This window comes from Melospiza georgiana, chromosome 6 (genome assembly GCF_028018845.1).
Source record: "Melospiza georgiana isolate bMelGeo1 chromosome 6, bMelGeo1.pri, whole genome shotgun sequence".
Classification (NCBI taxonomy): Eukaryota; Metazoa; Chordata; class Aves; order Passeriformes; family Passerellidae; genus Melospiza; species Melospiza georgiana.
In genome coordinates, this window is record NC_080435.1 from 3,857,901 (window position 1) to 3,884,636 (window position 26,736).

At 42.6% G+C, this 26,736-nt stretch overlaps 1 protein-coding gene across 2 annotated transcripts; it reads right to left on the reverse strand.

The window, feature by feature from the left end:
* Nucleotides 1–25,143, reverse strand: ZFYVE1 (zinc finger FYVE-type containing 1). 2 transcript variants are annotated; one of them, XM_058026069.1, is made up of 13 exons: nucleotides 25,128–25,143; nucleotides 23,889–24,113; nucleotides 23,216–23,752; nucleotides 10,846–11,350; nucleotides 8,823–9,037; nucleotides 6,682–6,788; nucleotides 5,766–5,874; nucleotides 5,105–5,202; nucleotides 4,905–5,022; nucleotides 4,401–4,571; nucleotides 3,445–3,625; nucleotides 2,782–2,895; nucleotides 1–1,686 (listed from the first exon to the last, which is right to left on the reverse strand). In XM_058026069.1, the coding sequence occupies exons 3-13, from the start codon at nucleotides 23,711–23,713 to the stop codon at nucleotides 1,454–1,456; spliced, it is 2,349 nt and encodes a 782-aa protein (XP_057882052.1). In that variant the 5' UTR covers nucleotides 23,714–23,752; nucleotides 23,889–24,113; nucleotides 25,128–25,143; the 3' UTR covers nucleotides 1–1,453. The 2 variants fall into 2 exon arrangements, with proteins under 2 accessions (XP_057882052.1, XP_057882051.1); XM_058026068.1 differs by lacking the exon at nucleotides 25,128–25,143 and adding an exon at nucleotides 24,708–25,106.
* Between the last annotated feature and the right edge of the window lie 1,593 nt (nucleotides 25,144–26,736).

The following is a 26,736-nucleotide window of genomic DNA, read 5'->3' on the forward strand; positions in this document are numbered from 1 at the left end:
AGAAGATAAAGTTCTTTATAGCAGTTAATTTAATAATACAGTCTTAAAACAGGGTGTTGGGCATCTCATCACACAAGAGCACATTTAATAAGCTGGGGGAAAAATACCACAGTTGCAGGACACTGCATTAAACTCCAGCCATTCCAAGAGGAGGCAACTCTCATGTGGTAAAAGAATTTTTGTCTGTGTAAGCCAAGAAGGGAGAACTTTAGGCAGTTTAATCCACAATGGTCTCATACTTCTTATAAGTGGAACCACAAATCCACAGTACATGACAGTATAAGTTAGGTTAAGTGGTGCTTTTCATAATAAAATCAGTGAATTCATTGCAGTCCTTTCATAAAAAGATGAAGTCCAATGAGTGCCAGTTGCTAGGAGCAAAGACAAAAGGTGCCCATTTTCCAGGGTGATTTGTAAGTTCATGTTATTAGAAGAAAGTAAGTCAAATCTGTGCAGTTTGTATGCAACCATATCTGAGAACACAGAGACTTCAGAAACTACAGGATCACTTAAAAAGTGGGGGAAAAGGAAAGTCATCACAACCCAAACCACTCAAACTTTGTATCTCAGAATTGCCTACAAAACTTGCTCTCTTCTTCTGCTCTGGACAAAACTTTTAACTGCAATGAACTTGCAGAGAAACTTTAAGAAAACCTGAGTACATGAAAGCATTGTCAGGAAGAGAAAAACCCTGCTATCTTTTGATCTGGAATTGAAGTTGAAATGGCAAGATCAGAATGCTTTGCCTCGTGCCATAAGATTTGCTTTACCTTTCAGAGCTCTACCAGGTCTCTGCCAGGGAGTCTGCGTTAACTTGATACCTCTTGCACTGCAAGACCATTGCTCATATCACAGTTCAAGCAAACTTGTTAATAAATCTGGGTTTAATCTTCCGTGGCCAGAAGGGCAACACCTCTAGATGCAGAGCTGGTTGAACTATCAGGTGTAGTTCATATAACAACACTGGAGATTCCTGGCAGCACAGAGTCCAAACCTTCCTCACAGGACGTTACGATCAGCAAGACATTCCAAAAGAAGAATTAGAAGGCCATAATTCTGATCCATTACAGTAAGGAACACCACCATCCATCATTTGAACTAGGAATACTCAAAGCTTCATTTTCAACCATATTCTTAATATACTAAATTATACATAATTGATATATATATATAGTTGGGGTTTTTTTAAATTGGAATAAAATACACTGGATGTTAGGTTGCTCATTTACAAGGGAGCTCCCTCCCTTTTTCAGTTAATTTGAAATTAAAACCTAGAGGCTGAATGTAAGCTCATTCCCAGTGTTCCAAGATGGATATAACACGAGAGGAGGCCAGAAACTGGAAACATGCACTCTGGCTGCAACAGGTTAGAAGGTGAAAAGGGAGACCAGATATTTTCATTTGTAACCCTGAGAACATAAGGAATTGCAAAGATCTGGAGAGCAGCCTGGGGTTAAAGGTCCCCAGGCTTTTTATTGCAGTTAAAGCAAACTCGGACGGGGTGATCCCACCCGCGAGAGGGAACCGCCCTGCGGTCGTGCGAGCACTCGTCACAGAACCCCTGGCCACAGGCCCGGCAGTGGTGCTTGGAGAGTTTGATACTGAATTCCTTCCGGCAATTGTGGCAGTGCAGGATTTCATGATCTGGTACCCAGTATGCAGGTCGGGCAGCATCTTTTACCAGACCTAGGGAGGAAGTGAGGTGAGGGATGAGAAAGAGAGAGAACAAAATAATCCATGAACATGAGCATATCAAGAATGTACTCCAGTGGAGGCACTCACACACTGCAAGTCATATCACTGCCATTAAGGGGGATGTGACCTACTGACAGAATCCTTCAATGCAATGAGCAGCCCTTTAGAGTATTCTGCCATTCTCCCACATTCTGCCTCTCTTCAAAGAGTAAACTGTGTCTCTTAATACTAGCATCTTGCCTTACTCAGACTCTTCCAGAGGTTAAGACACTTGCTTTTCCCTACCTTCAGTTTCAGCTGTGGCCAAAAAAACCACCAAGTCACCAAACCAAATATTCAGAAATGCGTGTAGTGTAGTGTCTGAACTGAGAAAGGGATTTATTCTGCCCTTCATTGAGTCAGAGAGCAAACACCCACAAAGGTGAAGGCCAGACATGCTGTAGGCAAAGCAGCTGAACAATGATCTGTGCAATGTGTAGGAAGTCAGGTGCAACAACAGAAGATTCAAATGTGAAATGTTTGCTGACATACCTAAACTGCCACCCAACACAAGAAAGAGCTGTAGAGGTTTCCTGCACTAAGCTCACCATGAAAGATCAGACTACTAATTACTTCCTCATCCTTACCAACCTGGACAGCTTCAAATTCTCACCCTCCCCTGAGAATAACTACCAAGAAGTACCAGCAGTATCCATAATCACACTTAAAAGGCACTCAGCATCTCTGAAAGAAAACCAAACCTGATAAAATGCTTCCTAATTGGCCAATCTTTAGGGAACTTCAAATGGCAGGTCACTGCAGTGAATCCATCAGGGGAGCATGAATTACTCACAGCTTAGTGCACAATTTTGCATAATAGGGTGAAAAGAGAAAGTGTGATCTGCAGAAACAACATGCTGAAAACCAAGAGGAAACATCAAGCAGAAGAGTCCAGAGGGCTGCAGAACTCTCAGCCAACAGTGGTATCATAGCAGAAGTGCCAGCCTGTCACACAAACTCTTAAAGTTTAATAACAAGTTTTGCCCTTTGAAAACAAAAACACCTTTAGACAAAAAAAAAGCCCCATCAGAACAGAAGAGAACTCACCTAAGGGAATGTCCATGGCTGTCACCACTGCTCCAAGCGTGTTTTGCACAGCTTCCCCCACCTTCCTGGCAATAAGTGTACCCCCTTCCTCATCTGAAGGCAGTTCAGCCACATCTGCATGACACAAGAGTGAAGGGCTCAACAACTAAGTCCACCACTCTTTTGGCCAAGTTTCAGTTAATTTACATTAAAAAAACCAGCAGCAAACCTAAAAGACAGATTGTAATCTCTCCTCAGCCTTTATGTTCCCCATCCACAATCTTGGATTGCAGAGTGTTCATTTTCGCAATAATGGACAAAATATACAGTCTGCTGTAACACAAGCACCTCTGCTCTAATGTTAGCACCAGACCATTAGCAGTTGCCAGGAAAACAAAGTAAAGATACTAAAAGTAAAGATAAAGTACTATCTTACTAAAAGTAAAGATACTAAAATTTCTAAAGAATTACAAAATAACTTTGTCAGCAGTTCAGGTGTCTGGTAGGGTCATCTTTCTTCCAAAAGGCATTGAGCTCTTCAGCTTCCTTACCAAAAACCCTTTGGAAACCCAGTGTGAACAACACTGTCTACACCCACTGAAAATGGTTGTGATGCAGAAATTAGGGACAAAGACTTGGGGCTAGTGCTCAGGGATAGTTCTGTCACAATCAACTCAAGATTACCTAACTGGAGGCCCCTGTTGTCATAGCAGTTGTCACACACACGCACTGGCGCTGGTCCCCAGCCTCGCTCAGGCACCGGACGGGTCTTGGAAGAGCAGCCATCACAGAAGCCCTCTCCACAGGCCCGGCAGTGATGCTTTGTGTCGTTGTCTTTGAAAGGTGTGTTGCACTTCTTACAGCTCTAATGAGAACAACACAGAAGGAAGAACTGTTAGTTTGATCTTTCTGAGTAAAAAAAAAAAAAAAAGAGAGCAGAGGCCCAGGATGGCACGTTTCAGACTGAAATTGTGAAAAATACAGTTAGACACAAGACTTGGGGGCTATCGGTCCCATAACTTTACCCCAGAGAAGTGATTTAGAACAGTAGGTGTATATTGTTCAAGCCAATATATTGCTATGATCCCTTTGTTCACAATCACAAACACAGCCATATCCTGCAGGGCTCAATGATGGATATTTGACCTTTGTGTGGGGTAAGAATTCAGAAGGCAGTGTTCATTGAAGAAGAATCAGCTTCCAGCAAGACACGGGGAATCCTTTCCCAGTTGAACTGTTTGGGTCAACTTTTTGCATCTGGTATGAAACCAGAGTTTAATCTATAAAAATAGTACTATCAACTGCAGTGGCCAGCTTTAAGAAGTTGATTATTTGCTTTGAAGAACAAGTTCATGCAAGCCACAATTTTCTGTAATATTGCTGGGATAGTAGCTCACAAAGAGCAGGGAGAAACCATCTCTTTATCAGGGTTAGGCCAAGTCTCTGTTCATAATTTCTCTGGCTAAGTCAAGAAAGGGAAGGGGAGAGAGCACTTCAGTTTTTATAAAAGTTGTAGGAGTAGGGATTGCTGCAGTAAAACAAAGAAACATTTAGAATCTGCAAAGTACTTTATTACTTAAAGAGTAAGGAAAAGGGGTTTTAGCTAGGCAAAGCCTTTCTCTCCAGCAGCTGCTATTTACCACAATCTGGGAGTTGGGTCTCCAGTAAGCTGGGGCAATCTGGTCTGTCAACCAAGAGGTCACAGCTTTTGTGGGTCCCAGGCTAAGTTCAGATACGGATTGAGCCATGAAATTCATGCCATCCAACAAACGCTGGGCTGCATTGTTGTTGTCTTTCAGAAATCCATCAGTCTGGAATGAAACAGATATTGATTTGAGAATAAAAACAGGGAAAACTTTTTTATTAGATTCAGATGGCTCTGCAACCCATTAGTCCTGATAAACTGGAGGGCAAGCAGGAGTAAAAGATTCAGCAGCCCTGCTTTGAAAGACAGAAGTAGGTTTGCAACTTAGCTATTTCAAGATAGCCAAAAGATGTTTGAAAGCCCCTGCAAAGTCTCTTTTGAACAGCAGAGACCAGCTTAATGAAAGGCAATCTATTTTCTCCATCAACATCCAGAAGAATCAAGTTAGCATGTGCATGGCTGCACACGTACACAAAGACTATCCAGCAACCAGACTTACCCCTGGCCAGACATGCTCAATTTCTGTCCTCACTACAGTGTTCACAGGGTCTTGGTTGCCAAACCAGTACTGCCGGCTGCGATACACCACCCCGCAGTTGGGGCACTCGATCACATACCTGCACAGGAGGAGGACAGGTCACCTCTCTGGCAAGTCCTGTGCACCAGGCAGCACAGAGAGCTCCCAGCTGCAGTACTCACCCTGACCAGGCATACTTGGCAAGGCCCAGCCATGGGGAATCCGTGGAAGCAGAGGTTTTTGGCACCACACTGACCTCCATCCCTCGTTCATAACAGGCCTACAACATAAAGGCTCAATTAAAACTACATCACTGGCAATCCAAATCTACCTCTGGCTGCTGTTTGGCCACATAAGGCATATAATTAGCATACAGAGGTCTAGAGCAAAGGAGCACTCATCAGAACTCATTTAAAAACAAAGGAAAAACCCACTATCAATAATAACATCAGGGAAGTATTTCTACATCAATAATGACCATGATAGTAGCCAAAAATTTTCCTGTATCCTGCACAGATCCTTCAGAAAAATTGGCTAATACCAAGCACTGGGCATAAGCAAATAAGACTAACTATGTCAAATATATAAAAGGTCAACATCACCCAGGTTAAGAGCAGCCAACTTCAAAATTTCGCTAGAAAATGACACATAGCACACAGAGCTGATGAGCTCTCCAAGCAAACATACAAGTCAAATAAGGCTCAATTTTTCTTGTCAAGGCTAGGACCACCTCTGACATTAAAAATAAAAAAAGGAGGAAAACAGGCACATGCCTGTGATATTCCTCATTTACTTGGTCATCCTTTCTTTTTTCATTCTTCAGACCTTGTCCTTGTATCTCACCTTGCAAGTGTAGACTCTGTTATCATACTGGTGAGAATATCTGCATCGAGTTTTGGACTCATGAGGGACTCCTTCCTTTGCATGGTTCATGCTCTTCTTACAACCACACCTAAGATGTAAGAGCAACCCATGAGTTGTTGTCTTAGACACAGGATAGATGTCACCAAGATTTCATTTTTACTGCTATCTTGCATTTTATAGATGTTGTGCCCTCAAACCATCTTCACAACTGTACATATAGCAATGACATAATTTATTATTGAAAGGCAGGCTCTTCAGAAGGAGGTGTAGCAACTGTTTCCCATAAAAAGCAGCATCACACAACAATTCACTGCAGAAAATGCTCAGCATCAGATAAGAAGCATAACCAGCCACAACATCATGCTGCTATACAGCTCCCAGACTCAGAGCACTGACTGCCATCTACTGCCCTTCCAGGCTCAATCTTGGGGCTCTTTCCAGAGATCTATAAGCCAAGATCTAATCAAATATGGAGCTCCACTTAGACCTAGTCACTGAATACAGCCCCACTCCAGGATGTACACTTTAGGATTGTTCATACTGTTTGGGCAATAAAAATGTCAGGAGAAAAAACATCATAAGAAATTTCAGGGGATTTATTTAGACACTCCTTTCTCCCTGCCCAGCTTGCATTTGGGAAAAGATATGGGCAGCACAGGTTTGTAGTCATACACAAAAATAGGTGGGCAAAAACCACACATCCAGCTGGGATGTGGCAATAGTGGCTGTCCAGTTCACATAAGAGTGAATTTCAAGCTAATTTTGCCTGTAAGTACTAGCTGAGGGCAGATGATGTCAGGTGTCAAGATGTCACAGAAACTTTACATTCTGTGGCCACAGGTTGGGGGCAGCACTATGCTTCAAGAGGATGAAGAAGCATTTCTCATCTACTTACCCACAGCTGAGGCACACAGAGGAGCATGTGAAATATTCATCTGGAAAGAAAGAGCTGTGAGCCATCTGGTCATCAGGGATCTCCCCACTGAACCGGTCACTTAGAGCCTGTCAAACAAAAAAGGAATGAACTGGAAAGAGATTAAGGGCAATGGAGACCTTATGCAAGAAAAAGCACGGATTTCTCTACTGGAAGGGGAGGCAGCGAGAGTACGCAGCTAACAAATGTGTCTTACTAGCCTGGAAAACAAAACAAGGATTGGAAACAAACCAAGAATGCAATCTTGCACTTGTATGGAAGTGACTTGAATACTTGTAAGATAGTCTTTTTCTCTGCTCGCCTCTCCTCCTGTTCCTAGTTTGATTTTTGTAGTAGAAATAGGTGGTAGAAAATTGCATCCACCTCTGTGCATCCAATCCATGCTCAAAATAGCAGGGTTCTTGCTAAATGGGCTTTGCATTCTGAAAACCTCTGAGAAGAAACTCATAGGATCATTTCTCATAGCTCAGGAGAACACATTTCTTGCCTCTTGGCTCAGAAAGCGCTGCCCTGAGCTTTCCTGCAGCCACCCGAACAACTGCTCTTTTCTGGTGAAATGGCAAAACTGAGACAAAGAGATTTGTACCCTTTCCTAGGAACATCCATTCTCAGATTAAATCAGTCCTTAGTCTTGGCACACTGAACTTTTTCGGTTCTTTCAGGTGTTATGTTTAGGGGGAAAAAAAAAAGCACTGGAACAAAGCAAATGGTTACAGTTCATCTTGATGGAGATCTCTGAAGGCATGAGATCTAGCTGAAACTCTTCCTACAGCTGAGGTTTATATGGTGGCTGCCTGCCTCTCTCTTCCACCCCCTCCCCTCACAGGGTTGAGGTAGGTGGAGTGGGTGTATCTTTGCTGTCTAACAAGGGTTGATTGCACATACACACAGAATTGTGTGTGTACCTCTCTCACCACAGCTTCCCTCAGATAAGTATGCTATTTAAACATTTTATTTCACGTAATTTCAAGGAAATTTGCTTTACATTCTCTTTTAAGATTGACTGATACTGACACTTTTGAGTGAACTCAAAAGGTAGAGGAAGTGGAGAGAAATCTCTAGAAAGTCTTGTGTCCTCAGCAAGTGAAGCAAAAGAAGTTAATTTGTAGTCAGTAGTGACTTGAACACAGCAAACACTTTACTGGTCATTAATTTAAGTATATCTGAAATCAGGCTACTTGATTAATGCAATAATGTCCTAAAAGTTAAACTAAAATTAATGATTCCAACCATTTTTCCCCTTGTTGCCTGTCTGCTCCCAAATGCAAAGAACTGAGTACATGCCACCCTGACACTTCCCTCTGTGCCTCAGCTACCTGTAACACAGAGCAGCCAGAATTATCTGTTCCAACAGCTGTGACTAACACCAGAAAAGACTGCTAACACTACCTCCTTCTGCAGATATGCCCTGGCTCTGCCTGCCCCTCCCCAATTACAACTATGCTCTTTCAGGCCAAAGAAAATATGATGTTAATCAGGCAGTGGTATGTGGAAACTTGTAGGAAAGACTGCAAATTTAAAGACCCAAAAATCCCTCTGACATCCTAGCAAAGTAAACCATCTAAGAAAATCACTCGCTCTAAAGGAATACATCATTTGGCTTTATCCCATCCTGTTCCCTAGCTACCAGCACAACTCCTTTTTGCCTTCTAGACCTTGGGTTATACTACTCAGCACTAGGTTTTGCCAGCTATTAACTCTCCCCAAGTCTCTAGCATTTTCCCCTCTTGGGCTGAGGTCAACTTTATGAATTTTATAAAAAAAACCCTTTGAAGGTCTCTCTTTGTCAATCACTGTCATTAAGTGCTTGTCACTCACAGCATCAGTTACTTTTTTCTTCCCAGCTCCCATTTATGATCTTGCTCAGTTTGGCTCTTTAATTTTTCTTCCACAGTCTTTACTGAAGTGTTTGTTTTGAAGTAAAAAAAAAAAACAAAACAAAACTACTCAGCCTCCCTGGCTGAGGGAGAATTATCATTCTCATGGAAGACTTGCATGCAAGTCTGCATCACTGTTTCAGGTGCTCTGCCTTTCTGAGCCACAGCTGAGTTAACAGCAACAGTGGTACAAATAAACACTGTGACAAACTCTTCTTCACTTACTTTTAGTGCTTTGTAGATAACCCCAGGCTGTCTAGGTGACCGAGTGGTATTGTTCTCCAGCTGCTGCTCCACAGCTCGCCTAAGCCCAGAGAAATCTGTTGGAGGATTGTATGTTCGTGTTCCCTTGTAGTGAATTGAGCTGAAAGCCTCAGGAAAACAGCTTAGCTTCCGAAACCGATCCTGAATGAGCTTCTCAGGAACCTCAGAAGGATGATCTATATATAAGAGTACCAGCAAGTTCATATACAACTGATTGCTTAAAACAATACTTCAATTGCATAGTACTTTCATATGCAATATAGACCTAGTTTTCTTAATTAAATCTTCCAATACATCTGGAATGCAGTTATCATTATATTTTAAAACAAGGAAAAGAAACTTTCCAAAAGGAGTCTCTGTTTTGTGATATACAGCTTTAAATTCTAAAACCGAGTTTCTCAAAAAAACCAGACACATCTAGATTTTGAAACACAGATATCCAGATTAAGGAGCAAGTTAGGACATAATACAAGGAAACACAATGTCAGCACATTTGTTAGTTCTTCTCACCAGACCATAACTTGGTATAGCTATTCCTAACACCTGATAAGTGGAGGACATGAACCTTACATGGGCTGCCTGTTCTCCATGCGAATCCTGTAGCAAGGAATACCAAGCCTTTATCAACAACTTGTACATGGCAAAGCACTTCAGAATGGGCCACACCAGGTCAGACTCCACAGAGCCAAACCCATGCTCCTCCTTGCTTCCAAGTACCTGCTGTACATTTCAGAATAAGGCAGGCCCCATCTTCCCTGTCCTAAAACTACACAAACACACTTCAATTATCCATTGAGACAGATGGTTACAGCTTTCTGCATATCCATATATGCCAAGAGGCTTCTTTCCTATTCTTACTGTGATCAGAAGTGACCATAAAAAAATATCTTTTTTGTGACCCTGACTTTGCATACAGGTGCAAAGTGTCCTCATGGGTCACTAAAGGCTGAACTGATTAAACAGAAAATGTCAACAACTTCAAGAAAGGCTGAATTGCTAATCAGCAAATTGGTACATAAGGAAAGGATCTGCCTTATAGGTAAGTTAAAAGTTATTAAGAAGTTAGTCTAATAATAATCAGAAAGAATGTCAAGTTCTTCTACTAGTTTAAAACCTCACTGTTTAGAAAAGCCAAAATGAGAATGCGGGTCAGCCAGGACTGTTGAGGTGTTTATTACACAAGAGATGGCTCCTAGATATTCACAAACAGCAGGACTGAGCCTCAGCCACTGCTGCCCATGGGATAGACTCATGTCAGAGAAGTTCATGGAGAACTGTCTCCTATGGGAGGGATCCCACATGGAGCAGGGGAAGGACTCCTCTCCCTGAGCAGCAGCAGGAGCAATGTGTGATGAACTGGCCGTAATTCCATTCCCTGTCTTCTTGCATGGCTGGCAGGGGAGGAGGTAGAGCTGGGAAGGAGGGAGGGATGAGGGAAAGCTGGTTTTAAGATTTATTTTACTTCTCATTACCCTACTCTGATTTTGTCAGTAATAAATTCAATTAGTATCCCCAAATCAAGTCAGTTTTCCCCATGATGGTATTTGATGAGTGATCTCTCCCAGACCTTATCTCAACTGATTACCTTTTCATTATATTTTCTCTCTCCTGTCCAGTTGTGGAGGGCAGTGACAGAGAAGCTTCGGTGGGTGCCCAGCATCCAGCCTGGGTCAACTCACCACATGAGTTTTCACCTTCCTCTGTCATATCACCCACACTTATGAACTTGTATGATGACCCCTCCTGTGGCTGGCAGAACTCATTCCTATTCAGTGCTGATGTTCAGCTGGCTAAGAGGATTATTCCAGTTGATTTGGAAGAGGAAATGCTCTTCTAGTTCCACAGCCTGGTTCCCGGACCGAAACCAGTGAGAGCAAAACCCAAATCACATTTCTACATGGCAGTAAAGAGTGCTGAATATTCAGTGCAACCTGATCATTTACAGACAGTATTTAGCACATTGTAATTGGAATTGCCTACTCACCAGAGCCCAGTAGCTTGGTGTACACAGTCTCATGAAAGATGATGACACCTGGACCCAAAGTTGACAGAGGAACATCTAGGCCACAGCGGGCTGTGGTAGCTTTTAGCTCCTTGGTGAAGTGTTTTAAATAAGCCTCCGAGGCATCGCCAAGGAATTTGAAGAGGTCATTGTGGAGCCTGTCAGCACGAGTACGGTAGATGACAAGGTCAGAGATGGCCAGGACCTTCAGCAGCAGCCGTGTTCTCTGGCTCAGGTTGACAGTGGCCCCCAGCAGGCCCTCGGTATCGATGACCACCACTCTGCGGACAGGGTCATAGGCTGCCCAGACGCCCACTGTGCAAGACTCCTGCGCAGGAGACGTCTTGAACACCTCCCGGCCATAGAAGAAAGTGTGGTTAAGGGTGTGAGACTTGCCATCCCCTGTGTTCCCAAAGATGGACACCACCTTTAGGTGCTGGTCAGGACTGCAGTCCAGTTTCTTAATAAAGTCTTCCTCATTCCTCACCTTCCAAAACAAAAAGAGAAAAATATTGTAACTATGTAATTGGAATAGACAATACTGAAAACACAGCTGGTGTCAGAATTCATAAGATTAAAAAGAGTGATTACCTCCTCTTCAGATTTCATCATAAGTTTCTGAAGCACCAAGAAGTACAAAGCAAAATACTAAAATGCAGTTTGTAAACTGTACACATTGATGGGATTTATGTTGTTTCATCATGTAGCTGTTTTGGAAGTGATGCCTCACTGTGATTATGTACATAGTCAACTCTCTAGTGCATCACCCCTTTCTCAGAGACAGCCCTTTCACACAAGGGAGCACAACACTACTTCCAAGTCTGTCAGAACAGCTACCTGGAGCATGGCAGACTTTCTCAGTAGCACTGGTCTCCTGGCAAGCATGCAAATGCAGGAGTGAAAGAGGGGATTGCTTTTACCACTTTAACTTGCCTCACCCACAGAGGCTGAGTACCTGTTTAGGTACAAAAGTCTCTGCCATGCACTTGTGCTGCACCTGTCCACAGCCAGGGGTTCTCAGACACAGACTGTCCTATTCCCACTGCTCTGCAGCTGATCAATCCTTCAGTTGGAAAGTGAGAGCAGAGAAGAAGCAGCAAAACTGTACACTGCAGTCAGGTACTTGAAACAGGTCAAACTGGCTCTCACAGAAGTGCCACAACTACCTCAATGATCCCCTTCATAATTTACTGTATTGTACTTTAATTAAAAAATAAAACAAAAGAAAACACATATACAAAACCAAAAAGAAGAGCAGGTAACTTCCCTTTGGCTTTACATAGTTTAAGTGTCAAGGATCATGCTGTCTGGGCTAAAGAACAGGGCATTTTCTCTTCAGATACTGGAACAACAGGAGCAGATAAACAAGCAGTGAAATGGGCTAGGGCTCTGTACAAGAGCCTGTCCTTATCTTGTTGTAGAATAGGTCCTTGGCTTTCAGAGGTTTCATGCTTCATTCATTTGTTTAGCTCTTATTTTTTTGTCTTCCAATAGGTTTTGTCCATACATTATATGACAGGGAAGAATATGACAAACACACTTTTTGAGAAAGATTAAATTCACTTTCTTCATCTCAATTCCCTCCTCAAGGAATCCCCATCAACTGGAAAGAGAAGGGCTTCCATCCCCTCTCACCTGCCACTTAACTTCTGGAAGCTCTTAGCTATTTTCATCCTGGGAGTACAGTTGGAAGATCTCACAGTCTATGAACCAGAGAGGCAATGAGGTAATAAATGGTTTCTTTGAACAAGCTTATTTGTACATCAGCAAATTAGTTTAAGGCTCAATCAGCCCCATTTGCTTTGGTCACACCTATCAACAGCACCCAGACTTTGAAGGAAAATAAAAATCAGCCAAAACCATAAAAAATAGCCAGTGTGCCAGACTGTGGTTGGGAACAGCATTCACAAAGAAAACCTGTGGGCTTGCAGTAGCTTCTCACAGACTCAAACTGTTCAAGGCAGCCTTACAGTGTGGAAGAAAACAGGAAACAAGAGACATCAAAATGCTCTCAAGAGAATCTTTCCTGGTATCTGTAGGGGAACATAAAGATACACTGAAATTACAGGTGCACAAGAAAGAGTCTGTTTTCTTGGTAGCTGTGATTATTTTAGCTTATCATCAGGAAGGTAGCTTAGATGATGGATGCAGTTTTGCTTAGTGTCTCTTAAGATGTCTCTGTGGAAGAAAGGAAGTTCTTGGTTCATGGAATAGCTCCTAAAACATTCACATACTTTGCAATATAAAAATGTTATGTGTACATAAGCAAAAAGGAATATGATAATGTATTCTTCAAAAATGTTTTGGTTTTAAACCAAACTTCTCACCAAAAAGGTGACAGGTCCTTTTTGCCAGAGTCAATAGTTATGTATTCCCTGGACAACACAAAAAAATATCAGTTTTTTAACAACTGCTTAAGTATTGGCAGGATAGCTAATGGCTAAGATCTTTCAGCCAGCACTAGTTATTACTTTGGTAGCAGTTTGGGAGAGTTTGTTGAATGGGCTGAGTCAGTAATGTCAGGAGACACAAAGGACAGGAGGGACAACAGGAATAAGGGTAACTCTGATATATATTCCCACTGTTAAGAGACAGGAGTGAACTCAAAGTTACATTGAATATCAAATCACATACCCGAAGTTATGGCCTTCTAAGTTATCCCCTTCTAGGCTCTTTGCAGACCTCCTTTCAAGACAGAACTCAGGAGTGATTCGAACAAACAAGTTACCCAGGAGCACAAGAATGCTCCAAAGTCTTGCTAGTCCAATGCTTATGTCCCACAGGACTTGGTAATGAATGAGGAAGAACTTAAAAAACATTAAATGAGTAAATGTTTCCTAGCACGCTTTACCAGTGCTCAGGAGTCAGATGACCAAGAACTTCTTGAGCAGTGGTTGCATTTAGATGCTCATAGTTGGTAGAGAACTAGTAGACTATCCTCCCTTTTAGAATCTAGTCATAATTTTGGATTCTGCAACATCCTTACAATAAATTCCATGTGGGAGGAGAAATAACAAAACCAAAACCAAGCCAAAATGACCAAAAGAAGCCCTTCCCTTTGAAGTTGAATAAGCTTGTACATCACTGGCTGCTCCTTGCTCTTGGGCACTAGTTGACTTAAACCAAGGCTGAGTACAGGAATGATACTCTCAAAGAACCATCCACAACAACCCCCATATCAGTAATCCAATTTACTTCCCTTGAGCAAGTTCCTTTAAGACATTTGAAGTCAGAATGGGTGTAGTGTCAAAGCAGTAATCCCCACTTCTTTGTTTTGCTTCTCATCTCTAAAACAAACTGGCATGGTACCACCTTGTGTTGCACATGCAAAGGGCTCCCATTTCCATATCTGTGTCCACTTCTATGTTGCCCAAGAGCTCCACATCTCTGAGGTTCACAGCAGAGGGTAAATACAAAACCTTCCTTATGTTGCACACCAAAGTAAATTAAGGATGAAAACTTTATGTCTTAAACCAAGACATGAGTCATATCTCTTCAGCTCCTTCTTGATTTTGCCATTTCTAGTACCTGAAACTCATTTATCCTTTTGTTATAGCTCTTAAGAGATACTCTTCTAAAAAGAACATTAAATCACAATTTCAACGTACACTGAAAATAAGAGAGAAATCTATAAAGCAGATTTCTTCCTTTAACTACAGCCAGTAAGACTAACCTGAGAAGAATAAGCTCCATCACAGCAAAGTGCCACCACCAAAACTCACATCTCTGCAGGGCCCCTCACCATCACTCCTGAAAAGGCAGTGCACAAACGCGGGGAAACGTGACCGGCTTAACCCAGCAACCCAAGTGCAACAGGCTGTTAAAAATGCAACTGGAAATTTCCTACTTTTGCCCCAGAACAAATTTTTGTTGATATCCACAAGTGTCTCTTGTTATCAAGTGACAAAAAAGATGGTTCCCTCTGAGGAAGAGAAACTTTCTGCTATGAAACCCACAACATCAACAGAGCTGTGAGACAGCCCCTAAACCACAGTAATTCAAATCCTTTTTCCTCAAAGATCTTAGGCTAATTCAGGTTGAAAGTGACCTAAGGAGCTCATTACTTCCTCTGATTTTCAGAGTCCTCCAAACAAGAGATTTTGACTATAAGCAGGTGCTCAAGAAGAATCAAAGCTGCCTTTTAAGTCCAAGCATCTCTAGTTTTCTACCTCAAGTTGCCTCCTATACCTTTTCTTCTGTATGACTTCCCATGGAAAATATAATTTATGCCATTACTCAAGTCTTCCACAAATAACTTAAAATTCATAATTTAATAACTCCAATTTGATACCGAAATAAGTGCCTCTAAAAGACAAACTTCCTAAAAGCACGATGAAAAGGGACAACAGAGCAGAAAAGAAAGACTCCAATAACCTTACTGAGGAAAGAGCATGTCTCATGTCCACCCCCTGCCACCTCCAAAACACAGCACTAAGAGGAGCAGTCATGCCCACACGTGCTAGGCAGTAAGCATGCTGGCTGGGCCATGACAGCACACATACTGCTTCTTACTCAAAAGGCAGAAAATGTGGACAAGCACTGGATAATGAGAAGACATCCCAGAAATTAGACTTCATTAATTCTACTGGTCAAAGAGTTACTTTTTACTAAGTAAATGTTTTACAGTAGCCTGAGAAAGTTTCTGCAAAGGGCTGTGTCAACAGATTAGTTTAGAGAATGGTGTATGTCATACCAGTAGTTCCAATCTGGTATTCAAGAGTAAGTTATTAATCACTTATCACTTATTAATCACTGATCCAGTGAACACTTAAACACATTAATCACAACTGTCCTCAGTGATCTCCTAGCCTTCAGCCAAGCTGACAGTGGATATCAGTATCTTCAGGCCTGGAGTCCTACAGAGCCTCAAGCCCAAACTGAAGGACCTGACACCAGATGGAGAGAGGACAAAATAAAACAGGGGACAGACATGCTACAGGGATGTAAGGCTAGATTCTCACACTTTGATCTTATTCCCCATATGGGTGCAGGTCTGGCTCAAGCAGATGAAAGCATTTGTATTAGAGGTGTTTCCTAACCTGAAGGGTTTTTTCCTGTTTATTTGTCTTCACTGCAGTACCACCTATGGGTTCTGTTGAGAATTGTTATCAGCCACAGTACATATCCAAGGACAATGCTGTCCCTGAACTGAATATATTTTTCAGACCAAAATTATCCTGTTCCTTCCCACAGTGCTGCCATAGGAATTCAGGTTCAATATCTTCATGGGTTTGTATGGAGCTTAAAGGCATGAGTTTCAACAGGACTTACAGGTCCCTGCAATGAAGGGCAGAGGCTGCCCATGTGTGAGGCCCATGTCCATAAAAATAGAATTCTGAGAGAGGCAAAGACAGAAGAGTTAAGTCCTGCTTAACAACCCTACCCAAAGAGATCCTATTTTAAATATTTTAAAGACAGTGGTGGAAAAAAAATCAAGAAGATTGGAGGTAACCCAGTTTGAATAGACTCCTCCCTAACCCAAGAGGAAATATTGACTGAAATATTGCTATTACCAGGTAAGTTAACCTAGTAGACAACAGCTAAGTTATATCAAACTGCTCAAAGCAGAAAAAAGACTACAAAATGCACTAAACTGTTTGCTTGCTGAAAAAGTACTTTTTCAAGGACTGAAGACTAATAAAGACTTTAAGGTGAATGCAACCCCTGCAAAAATAACACTAACATAATAGTATCATCTAACTCTAAAAGAGAACATGAAACAATGATGCAGAAATCATGGTTTTGTATACTAAATATCTTTAAAGTTCCTGTAGATGTTAATTGAGCCACAGAGCTACCAATTACCACCCCAAAGTCACAGTTCTAGCAGCAGAGACCACGTCCACGTGAAGAGACTCGCCCAGGCAACATCAACTCAACAAGAGAGTTCATGCTGTCCTCCTAAACACTCCTAAGAGTAACTCAATTACCTGTGAACACCACTTACACCACTGTCCTTGTTAAGAGGGGCATTTACAAACTTACTTGTATAACAGTTGCATTCTTCCTAGAAAACAGTTAGTCTGGTTATTTTCCCAATTTCAAGGTGTTTGAACCAGGCAGGCCAAAGGGCTCAGTCTTCTGCCTCTATGTGATCCTACAGCAAAGCATTAACAAGCCAGGTAAAAGGGCCAGAAGTGTGTACTGCAGTGACAGCTGCCTCCCAGTGATCACTGCAGAAAAGAGAAAGTGAAAGCAATGGAAAGGACAGAAAGGCTACAAGACAGCAAGCTGATTTTACTTTCTTGAAGTACCCCAAAGCACTCACATCCCATTCCTGCTGGCAGCATCCAAAAGGATTAATGGGAAAAGTGCAAAGAGGGGTACAGCAGGGGAAACACTAAAACACCCCATTTTCCCCATCAAGACTATTTACCTCAAAAACTGATCTAAGTTCAGGAACTTGTTGAATGAAAAGAGTGGGAAATTCCAGAGTGGCTTGCAGGCTCTCTCACCTAAGTCAGTGACAACTGACTCTTCCTTCCACATCAGCACTCATATAGCAGACAAAAGAGATGGGAAAGAAGCAAAGTATTTGACTTTAATTAATGCCCAAAGTACTGCATCATGAAGAAGGTACAAGACTGGTTCCAGGGAAAAGCACTATTTCTAAGTGGCTATGTTAAAATTAGCTAAGAGTTAGCCTGAGACTATCAAAGGAGCTGTGTTTGTTAAATGGATGGCTCTCTCTCCTGCCTTCTAAAAATAGTCTTCCAAAACCTGGTATATGTCCAGTGGAAAAAGGAACACTCTTAACCAGCAATTGCTGAGTAGTTTCTCTACTACTTTATTCCAAAGACAGAAAAACAGTGCACTTAAATTTAGGTGAACTGATAACAGACTCAGATAGGAGTAATACTGATAAATTACAAAGTAATAAGAGAAAAATTCCTAGAGTGTAGGACAGTAAACTCCCCAAAATACTTCAAGAAAACTTCTCTAAAGCACAAAGAGGAGGAAAACTCATCTATAGCACATCAACAGTATCAAGGGACAGAAATTACATATCCTGATCCAACACATCACACCAGTCTAAATAATTCAGATCCTTCAATACCTTTTCTTCCTCCTTTATATCCGTGGCAAATATACCAGCTGTGACTCCTTATTTTATAGGATATGGACTAAATTTCCCAGAAATTTACAGCTGAATGTAAAAAGCACCAAAAAATACCCCATCAAAAACACATTCCCCCAACAGCAAATGAAGCAAGAGTGTCACAGGAACTAGCACTATTTGCTAGACAAATGCAAGTCAGACTTAAGAAACATATACATTAGCTCCCATTAATGGACAAAGAGTACTTGACAAGAAAAAGTATTCCTAGAGACTCCACTCTCTCTAAAGTCCCTAGACTTCATACAGGCTCAATTCAGTAGATAATAAGGAAAAATCACAGTACTTCCATCAGGTTTACAGCAGGAATGAGAAAAGCAAAGCAGCTAGCAGCCCTGCAGAGTCATCACTATGTATGTGTAACTTTTTAACAGGAGGGGACAGAGGAGGACACATGGACTATTATGCTGTTAGTGACAGGTTATTTGATGATTGTACAAAATTGTCTGCATTTAAATAAGGGCTATGGGCCCTTTTGCCTTATCTTAACTGCAAAGCATTACACAGCTGCTGCTTATATTTGCTGAGGGGAAGCCCTTACTCCTTTAGGTGTCTAGATCTGCTCAAAGGAATAGAAAAGACCTCAAGGAATGGGGCTATATTTAGGAAGTTGAGGTATCTATTGGCACAACAAAAAGACCCTGCAAACTGAAGAAAGGGAACTCATATGGGTATCTCAGGGGAGACATAGCAATAAATGTATGCTCTTTTTCCCTCATAAAATTACACAGCTGGGGAAATTATTTTTGTGACTAGATAGAGGAAAATTTTTCTTTTCCTCTAGACTCCTTAGTAAGTCAGACTACAAAGTCAGTATCTTTTATTTTTGTTTGCAATTCACAGATTGGGTAATTTCTTGTGACAGAGCTAGTTTCTGGTCAAAGATGAGCAAACTCTAAAGCAGATTATTAATAACCAAGCATATCCTCTATCTTCTGGTGTCAATTAAAGACTTTTTCTACTTCTATTAAGCATATGTGATGAGTCCTCAATTAGGGCTTTGGACAAAGTGCTATCCTAGAAGCCATTAGTGACACTACAACCAAGTTCTGATCGTGTGTTAAGAGCTCCCAACATCTGTTCCCCAAGATAAAAATGTTGTTATGCATTGTTAAGCATTTAGCCCTGCCTCAAAAGCAGTAGAAAATAAGAGTTTATTGTACAACAGACGTATAACTCTGCTTTATGGTAAAGAGCTTTTTTGCAAGCGTGTTATATAAAGACAAAGCAAAAATGGAAACTGTTCCAGAATTGCATAAATATAAGTACAAGCGACAAAGAGAGATCCAGGTGAGTGGAAGAGTTCATGGGACAGTAAGAGAGCCCCAGGATTTGAAACAAGTATCACAACCTGAGTCATGTCTTTATTGCTGTATTACACTCTGTTTTTCTTAATAGATACACAAATACCAGTTTAAAAAACCCAATTAATCGACTCTGACTTCTTATGGGAAGTGCCTCTTGTGTGCAAGGGGCAACACTAGTGACAACACAATGATGCTTGTTTGAGAATCCAGGAAGTTAGAGATAAGAAAGGAAAGCTGATATCTTGGCAGAGCAGATCAGGAGATTCAGCTGAGGGACATACACATCCAATAAAAAAAGGCACATAGTTTGAGTCTAACAAGGCAAAAAGGTGGAAGACTTAAAGAGAGCAGCATAAGTGGGAGATGTAAAGACTGACACGACCAAAGCAATTGACTGAGGAAGTAATCCCCACAATATCATTCTCAGATGAGCCAGGAAGATAGACTATGTCAGGACCAATTAACAAACAGATGTAGCAGTTATCAAGAACAATTTGATTGAAGCCTCAGCTTTAGATATGCAATAGATAAGGCCAAAAGTTTAACACTGTGTAAAGAGAAACTGCATAACTGAGCTTGAGAAAGACAGCCTAGAACGGGGTCTAAACTGCAGGTGATGCCAGTTTATAAAGCATCAATAAGTTTTGTTTTCTAATAGAAGTCAGTGAGGTCTTATGAGGAACAACAAGTCCTGGAAAAAGGAAGAAAAAATTCATCATGTAGGTCAGGATGCCTGGGGACTAACTCACAAGAGTTGCAAAGCATTGTGCTGTGTGGTGAGATAGCTGGGGCTGGGCTCCATGAGGAACAACCTCCCTCCCTGTTCTTCACAGACTTGTACAAACTTGGATTTAACCTTTAACAACATTTTTTTTTACATGAGATAGCCAGCCTCTTTTTGTGGTGCTCAGATACAGTGCTCTTATGATGAACATCACAGAGAAGCTTGTATTTCACAGATACAAACTTTAGCTACCATTAGTTTTCTAAAAACAAGCAGTGGTTTAAAATGAAACATTTTCTGTCTATATGGATTTGAATAAGCACAGGAAGTCCTCAGCTTTCTGAGCTTATGCTATGCCTGCAAAGCACAAAAAGCTTTGAGCAGGCCAGCACATCTGTGCAACATGGCACAAAGACAATTATGCAGACGTCAGAATTATCATAGCTGTATCTGTGTAGTGCTGAGCCCAAACTGAGAATTTCCACTTCTCCCCTGAACCAATTTGCTCAGGCACAGCTCCTTATGGGTTAATCCACATTGTTTCTGGATCTAGAACTAGATCAGTCATTTGCTTACACACTATAAATATTCTTCAGTTTTAGAGCTACCACCTCCAAGAAGCCAACAGGAGCAGCTAGATGAAACATAACCACTTGAGCTTAATAACTCCAGGTTCCAAAGGAAACTAAAAAACAAATCTTTTAGCCTGTGTTCAAGTTAGATGTTTGTAAACAAATACACATGAGTGATTATCTCAATCCATCATCTGCTGCTCCAGCAGTGTTGACTAGTTCCATCTAATTTGGGAGGGTGGTGGTGGTATAAGGGTGATGGAGCTTTTACCATCTGTAATCTGGTAGCTTTTAACATTGCTAAGGCAGAATCTACCACTGATAGCAAATCAGCAGTTTCCTTTCTTATTTCCCAACCAATGCAACAACTTTCAAGTTCCAAAGGTCACTAAGAGTTAAAGACAGTGGAACTACATAATTCTGTTAAATTCTTATGCTGTCTGCTCAAGCTTAAAAAGCCACACACTCTCAAACTCTGAATCTTCATATTTCAAGTTACTAATATTTTGGCATTTTTGGACAAAAAATTGGTTTAAATAAAGAACATTTTAATGATTTCTCCCCAAGTAATGACAAGCACAAAATAAGAGACTGATGATCACTTTCCTATAGCTAAATTAGTTTCTCCTCCTCTTATTCCCAAGAGCAAAAGACGACTACTTAGCTCTAAAGACATTTGCTGTGGCATCTGACAGGCCTTTCTAAACAAAGGTCCTTATGCTCAGTAGCAGAATTATCACTATAATAGCAAGTACTCTTTAAATTCCAGCTGTCAGAAAATAATTTAATTGAAATCTCTCAAACTGCTTTGATACTGGCTGTGAGATGTCACACACGTATTCAGCTGTGAGGAAGAGAGGATGACTCCAGATGGAAGAGCTCTGATTCAACATCTTGATACTGAAATAAGATCATTTTTGGAGAGCTTTTTCAACCTAACCCTGTTCTCACCAAATTGCTACGATCTGATAAAGGACCACTGCTATCCCAATAAGGAAGTTGGCTTTATTGCCCATGACATTCAAAATAGCAAATGCACTTGCTTGCAGGAGGCAGCCAAAGGTCTACCTCAATAAGGCTTACAGATTCATGAGTATAAATATAACTTAAACCAGTACAACCACACACAGACACAGTTTGTGAGCAGCTTTGCAGGACAGCCCTGTTCCAAGGCATTTCAGAGCTTGCTCTAGTGGCCAGAGGAGGATTATTGAAAAGTCTGTATCTTAAAGTAATAGTTGCATCTGTCACACATTACAAGGAAATAAGCGTGTGCTTAGGGCTTGGAGGCATACAAACTTGAGATTGCTACAGACCTGAAACTCAGGCACTCAGTTTACAGTCACTGTTGTCTGGCATACTGTGTGTTCTATGTCAGTGCACCATAAGGACTGTCATCCTTTCCTCCCTTTCCCTTTCAAAAGCCATGACAGTTTAGCAATTGGTACACCTGAATTGACAAAAATATGACCCAAGTATCTAGCAACTATTCTATATTATTGTATAATTACTGTGTACATACATATATATGTATGTACACACACTTCTATAGTATAGAATAGATATGAGATACTTAAGTCAGGTTTCCTCGGGATGCCTGACAGGCACATCAACTGTTACTATGATGGATACAAATAACTATCAAGAGTAAGAATATAATCACAATTCTTTTTAACGATGGTAGCATGAGAATGTTAAATTAGAGCAACCTGATACTGAATCTCCATTTTCTTTCAGTGGCTCCTGAATGAGGTTTAACATAGGGAATGCAAACTGAAAGTCAGAAAACAAAGTTCAATTTTTAGTTGTGTAATTAATCTGCTCTGTGGCTTTCATACATTTTGCATTCTAAAATGCTTCCCAAATATAAGGGCTAACAGGAGACTTCTATAACTGCGTATACTGAATGCTAGATTTTCTAAAATAGTGCCTCCTGGGAGGCTGCTCCAAGTCAACTAGTTCCTATCATTTTTATCAGCAGACCTACCCCAATGGCAACTTCCCCCTCTTTCAACAAAAGGCTAATATGTAATAATATTTGTGACAAGCAATATAGCTTAACAATGGTGTCTGTAGGACTTGTATGGAACACTTATTTCTATTTTGTTCTAAGGCTAAAAATCTGATGGATTTATTGGTGATAAATGGTAGCAATGGGCTGCAGTCTTGCATTATCACTACTTGGTACAGTGCCCTCTCCTAGTCATACAGCAGGAAATTGTCTGTCAACACTCCCATTTACAGGACACCTACTGAAATACAATGTATTCAATTTTGTTCAGGAACGATCAGCATCTTGCACAGACAGCTCTTATCTTAGTTGTGTGCGTCTCAGCACAGAGTCAATTCTTTCACCAGCTTTGCTTACCAAGCCTCTTAGAGGAGGCTCTTGCCACACATAAGGTTTTAATAAACTTGACCTTTTGAGGAACTCATGAGCAAGGCCATTCGCAGGCACTGTGTCTTTTTAGCCCAAGATGCTCAGTGGCACTCGTACTTTACCTGGCCATCATTTTATTACTGTTGCTGCCAATTACACTTCAAGTATTAACCATACACCACAGTAGCCTGTTAGACTAAGAAAGAAACTAAATCATCTTGCCTGTTCACAGCAAACTACAACAGTTCTTACCTGAATCTCCTCAGTTTCATCCACCAAGAGGAAACTCACAACTTTCTCTGTCATCTTCCTTCTCTTGGTCTCCTCATCCATCCCCTCGTCCTCTTCCTGTTCTTGGGCTTTGCCAGCATGGTATACGGTGACAGGGTGCTTCCTTCTGTTTCCCCCTGCGTGTGTTCTCTTCTGACACTCCACACAGAGGTTGATTTTGCACACCTGGCACCTGACTGCTGCTATCTGCCTCGAGCCCGTCATACTGGCATGCATTATGTTCCCATTGGCACCTTTGCAGGAGTCACAGTACGGGACATGGCCGGGTTTTATTCGGGTCCGTTCGTGGTTCCGCAACCTTTCTGGCTGATGCAGCTCTTCTTCACAACGCTGGCACTGCAAGCTCCTGCACTCATCACACTCAAAGATTGCTTCATCTGTCCCACTGCAAACATAGCTTTCCTGGCACAGCAGTGTCGTGTTCTGTCCTTTCTCCACAGTTTGCGTGTGGGCACTCATCTTCAGGTTTCTTTAAAGCAATGTTTTTCCCTCCTGTTTCTGTTCCAAACAATGATATGTGTAAAAGTCAGTTCCAAATTTAGTATTTCCACAAAATAAAGAAACACAAGAGGAATGCTGTCTGTACTAAATTTTATATAATGAGTATATGGTTCTGTAAGATTCATACACTCACCTGCCTTGCAGGAAGAGTGGTGTTAAGTGCTAATGAAGTTTTCTTTCTCCAAAATAAACTTAGACAACGTGGCTGGTTTCACGTATTGTTATAATACCCAAATGCTGGTATACATTCTTTCTCTACTTAGCTGTTTAACGTACTGTCAGTGACAAGAAAAAAAACCCAGCCTGGTGTACTTCAACAGATGCAGCAAGTATTTCCCTGAAGCTGAGAACGGAGAAGCTGGTGACACAGAGACAAAAAAGGCATCAGAAATGCACAAATGCATATATACGTACACACACAAAAGGACCGTGTCAAGACTAGAAAATTCTCTGCTTTCACTCCACAGCTAAGCTCCTCCTTCAGAGAGTTCACAGTATTTATTTGCTGGGAATTTCCTGATGTGCTTCGCCAGATAAACAAAAATCCGCTCTCTTTGTGCGCTCCTTCTAGTAACACTAGAAGACGATCGCTTCCGCGGTCTTGCTGACAGACTACGGATTTTTTTCCCTCTCCCTGTGCGCCCCAAGTTGCCAGAGCACAGCCCTGAGACCAGCGCCCGCCGAGGGCAGCCTGCGCACCCCGCCGCCTTTGTCTCGGCCGCTGCCTCCGGGCCGCCTCCCCTGCTCCCAGCCAGCGCGGAGCCCCTGTCGCTCCGGATGACCCTCGGCGCCCCCTCTCCCGGCCAGTCCCGCGGCCCCGGGCGGGCGCTGGCCCGCGAGCGGCCGCACTTGTGGCTCGTCCGTCCGCGGGGGCTGCAGGCGGACCCCGCCGCCCGCCTGCGGTTACGTAACGGCGGTGCCGGCCGGCGCCTCCCCCCGCGCCCAGACCTACCTGGGGCTGCGCCCGACGCCGCGCGGCCGCCCGGGCAGGGGGAAGCCCCGGGTTCCTCCCGCCGAGCGGCGGCAGCGGGCGGGAGCCGCGCTGGGACCGGGAACAAAGGCAGCGCGGCACGGGGCGCCGCGAGCCGGGCTATTGTTTACAAGCCGGCGGCCACCTTTCTTCCCCTTCCTCCCGCCGGCACCCGGTGACTAAGGACTCGGGTCCCGGCCGCGGCTTCCTCCTCCCCCCCGTCCCCTCTGCTCCCGGGGGGGATCTCCCGGTTCTCCTCCCCCAGGGCTCGACCATGCAGTCGGGGCGCCCGGGGGAACTGAGCAGGGCAGGGCCGGCCAGGACCCGCGCCCCCTCCGCCCGCTCCCCTCGTTGTCAGCCGGGATCAGCTGATCGCGGGGAACTTCGGGGTTATTTTCTCACCGCGGAGACGGGAAGGCGGCGGGCAGAGGCGGGGCGGCGCGGGCACGCCGGGAGCTGTAGTCCGGGGGCTGCACCGCCCCGGACTCGCCGCGCCAGCCGGGACGCGCGGGGGCCGTGGCCCTTGCGGTGACGCGGAGGTTTTCTGCTGCCCCTCTTTTTACTGTCTCACACCTGCCTGGGTTCCCCAGGGAGCTGCGCCGGAGGAGTGCAAACAGCCCCCAGCAGGTTTTAAAGGGACGAAATTCGTAGGGAAGGTCTTTTCCTCCCACCGCCTGGAGAACGACGAGGCGACTGCTCCCAGGCCTCCGGATCGGGCAAATGAACGGATCACGGTGTCCACCTGAGAAGGGAGCACTTGGCGCCCAAATCTCATCTGCCACTCATGGGTTTAAATGAAGTCTCGACGAGGAGAGCCACTGGTCACTGTCATTGCAGCTTTTGGGGTTTCTTTCACTACTGTAGCTTCAGCCTATGGGTAAACAACCATCATTTACATAGCTGAAAGAGACTGCAGATCCAAAATAGAGGCACACACCTGCCAGGAAATGGCAGATTCACTGTCACAAACCGGAGCCATGGGAATGGGAGCTGAGTGCCAAACAGAGACGGTCAAAGAAACCACTCGGTGAGGAAGGACCTTGGCCTGTAGTGGCTGCAACCCCATGTTGGCTCATGGGGTGCTACAGGAAAATAGCGAGTTACTTTTCATTGGCTGATTTAGATAATATGCAAAAATATTTTTGTTGTAGCATAGCCAGTGCACAGGCAATTTCTCTTCTAAAGTAACAAGAGTTTTCAGCTGGATGTTTGGATCAAATGCTAGCGGTTACTTCACCAGAGGAGGGACATGCACTGTTTTCCTTCAGTGGACATTGCATGTTGATAAGCACTAACAGCTACAAGGTGTCCCTCCCTGCTTCAGTTTTAGACAGTTTCAAAAGGGAGCTAAACTACAAAACTGGATATCCATGTAGAAGGCACTGACTGCAAGTTTACCTTTGAAGTATCATCATTTCACAAAACTGAGTCAACTGGCCCAATTACTGCAAAAATGAGGCATCAATGAATTTTCTAACACAGGGAGTGAATGAGGCCCTCTCAGAAGTAAAGTGCATTGCTGAAGTACTTCTGTTATACTAGATTGTACTATATATATATTCGTGTAGGCATATACATTATTTATTTCTTTCTTTCATGCAGCTTAGTGATGATGAATGACTGAAGACTGGCACAGTAACTCTCTTCCTTGTTCTCTTTCCTGCTGTTACAATAATGTATTTTCACTCGGTATTTTGCATAAAAGAATTTAAGAGATTAACAAAATAGACTGACATCTAGGTAAGAATAAAGCTTTGGTGAACCAAATGTCTTCAGACTGAAAAAATCCTGAATAATGAATATAACTAATACATATGAGGTAGAAACTTTTAAATCTCACAATGCTATTCAGAGGAGCCAAAGAATGAGATCAATGAGGCTGGCATCTAAGGGATTTTCCTCTAAGTGCCTCTATTTAGACTGGTAATGTGACGGAGGGAGCAATTAAAGGACATGAGGAAGGGAAGAAAAAACGCATATAAAATGTTTAGAATGCATAGTCTAGAAACAA

Excerpts from the sequence above, each read along its gene's own strand:
- ZFYVE1 (XM_058026069.1), bottom strand. The coding sequence starts at position 23,713 with ATGAGTGCCCACACGCAAACTGTGGAGAAAGGACAGAACACGACACTG. Across the intron at positions 5,203-5,765 it reads ACAGAGTCTACACTTGCAAG|GCCTGTTATGAACGAGGGAT; the intron begins GTGAGATACAAG and ends TTTATGTTGTAG. Across the intron at positions 5,023-5,104 it reads GCCAAGTATGCCTGGTCAGG|GTATGTGATCGAGTGCCCCA; the intron begins GTGAGTACTGCA and ends CCTCCTGTGCAG.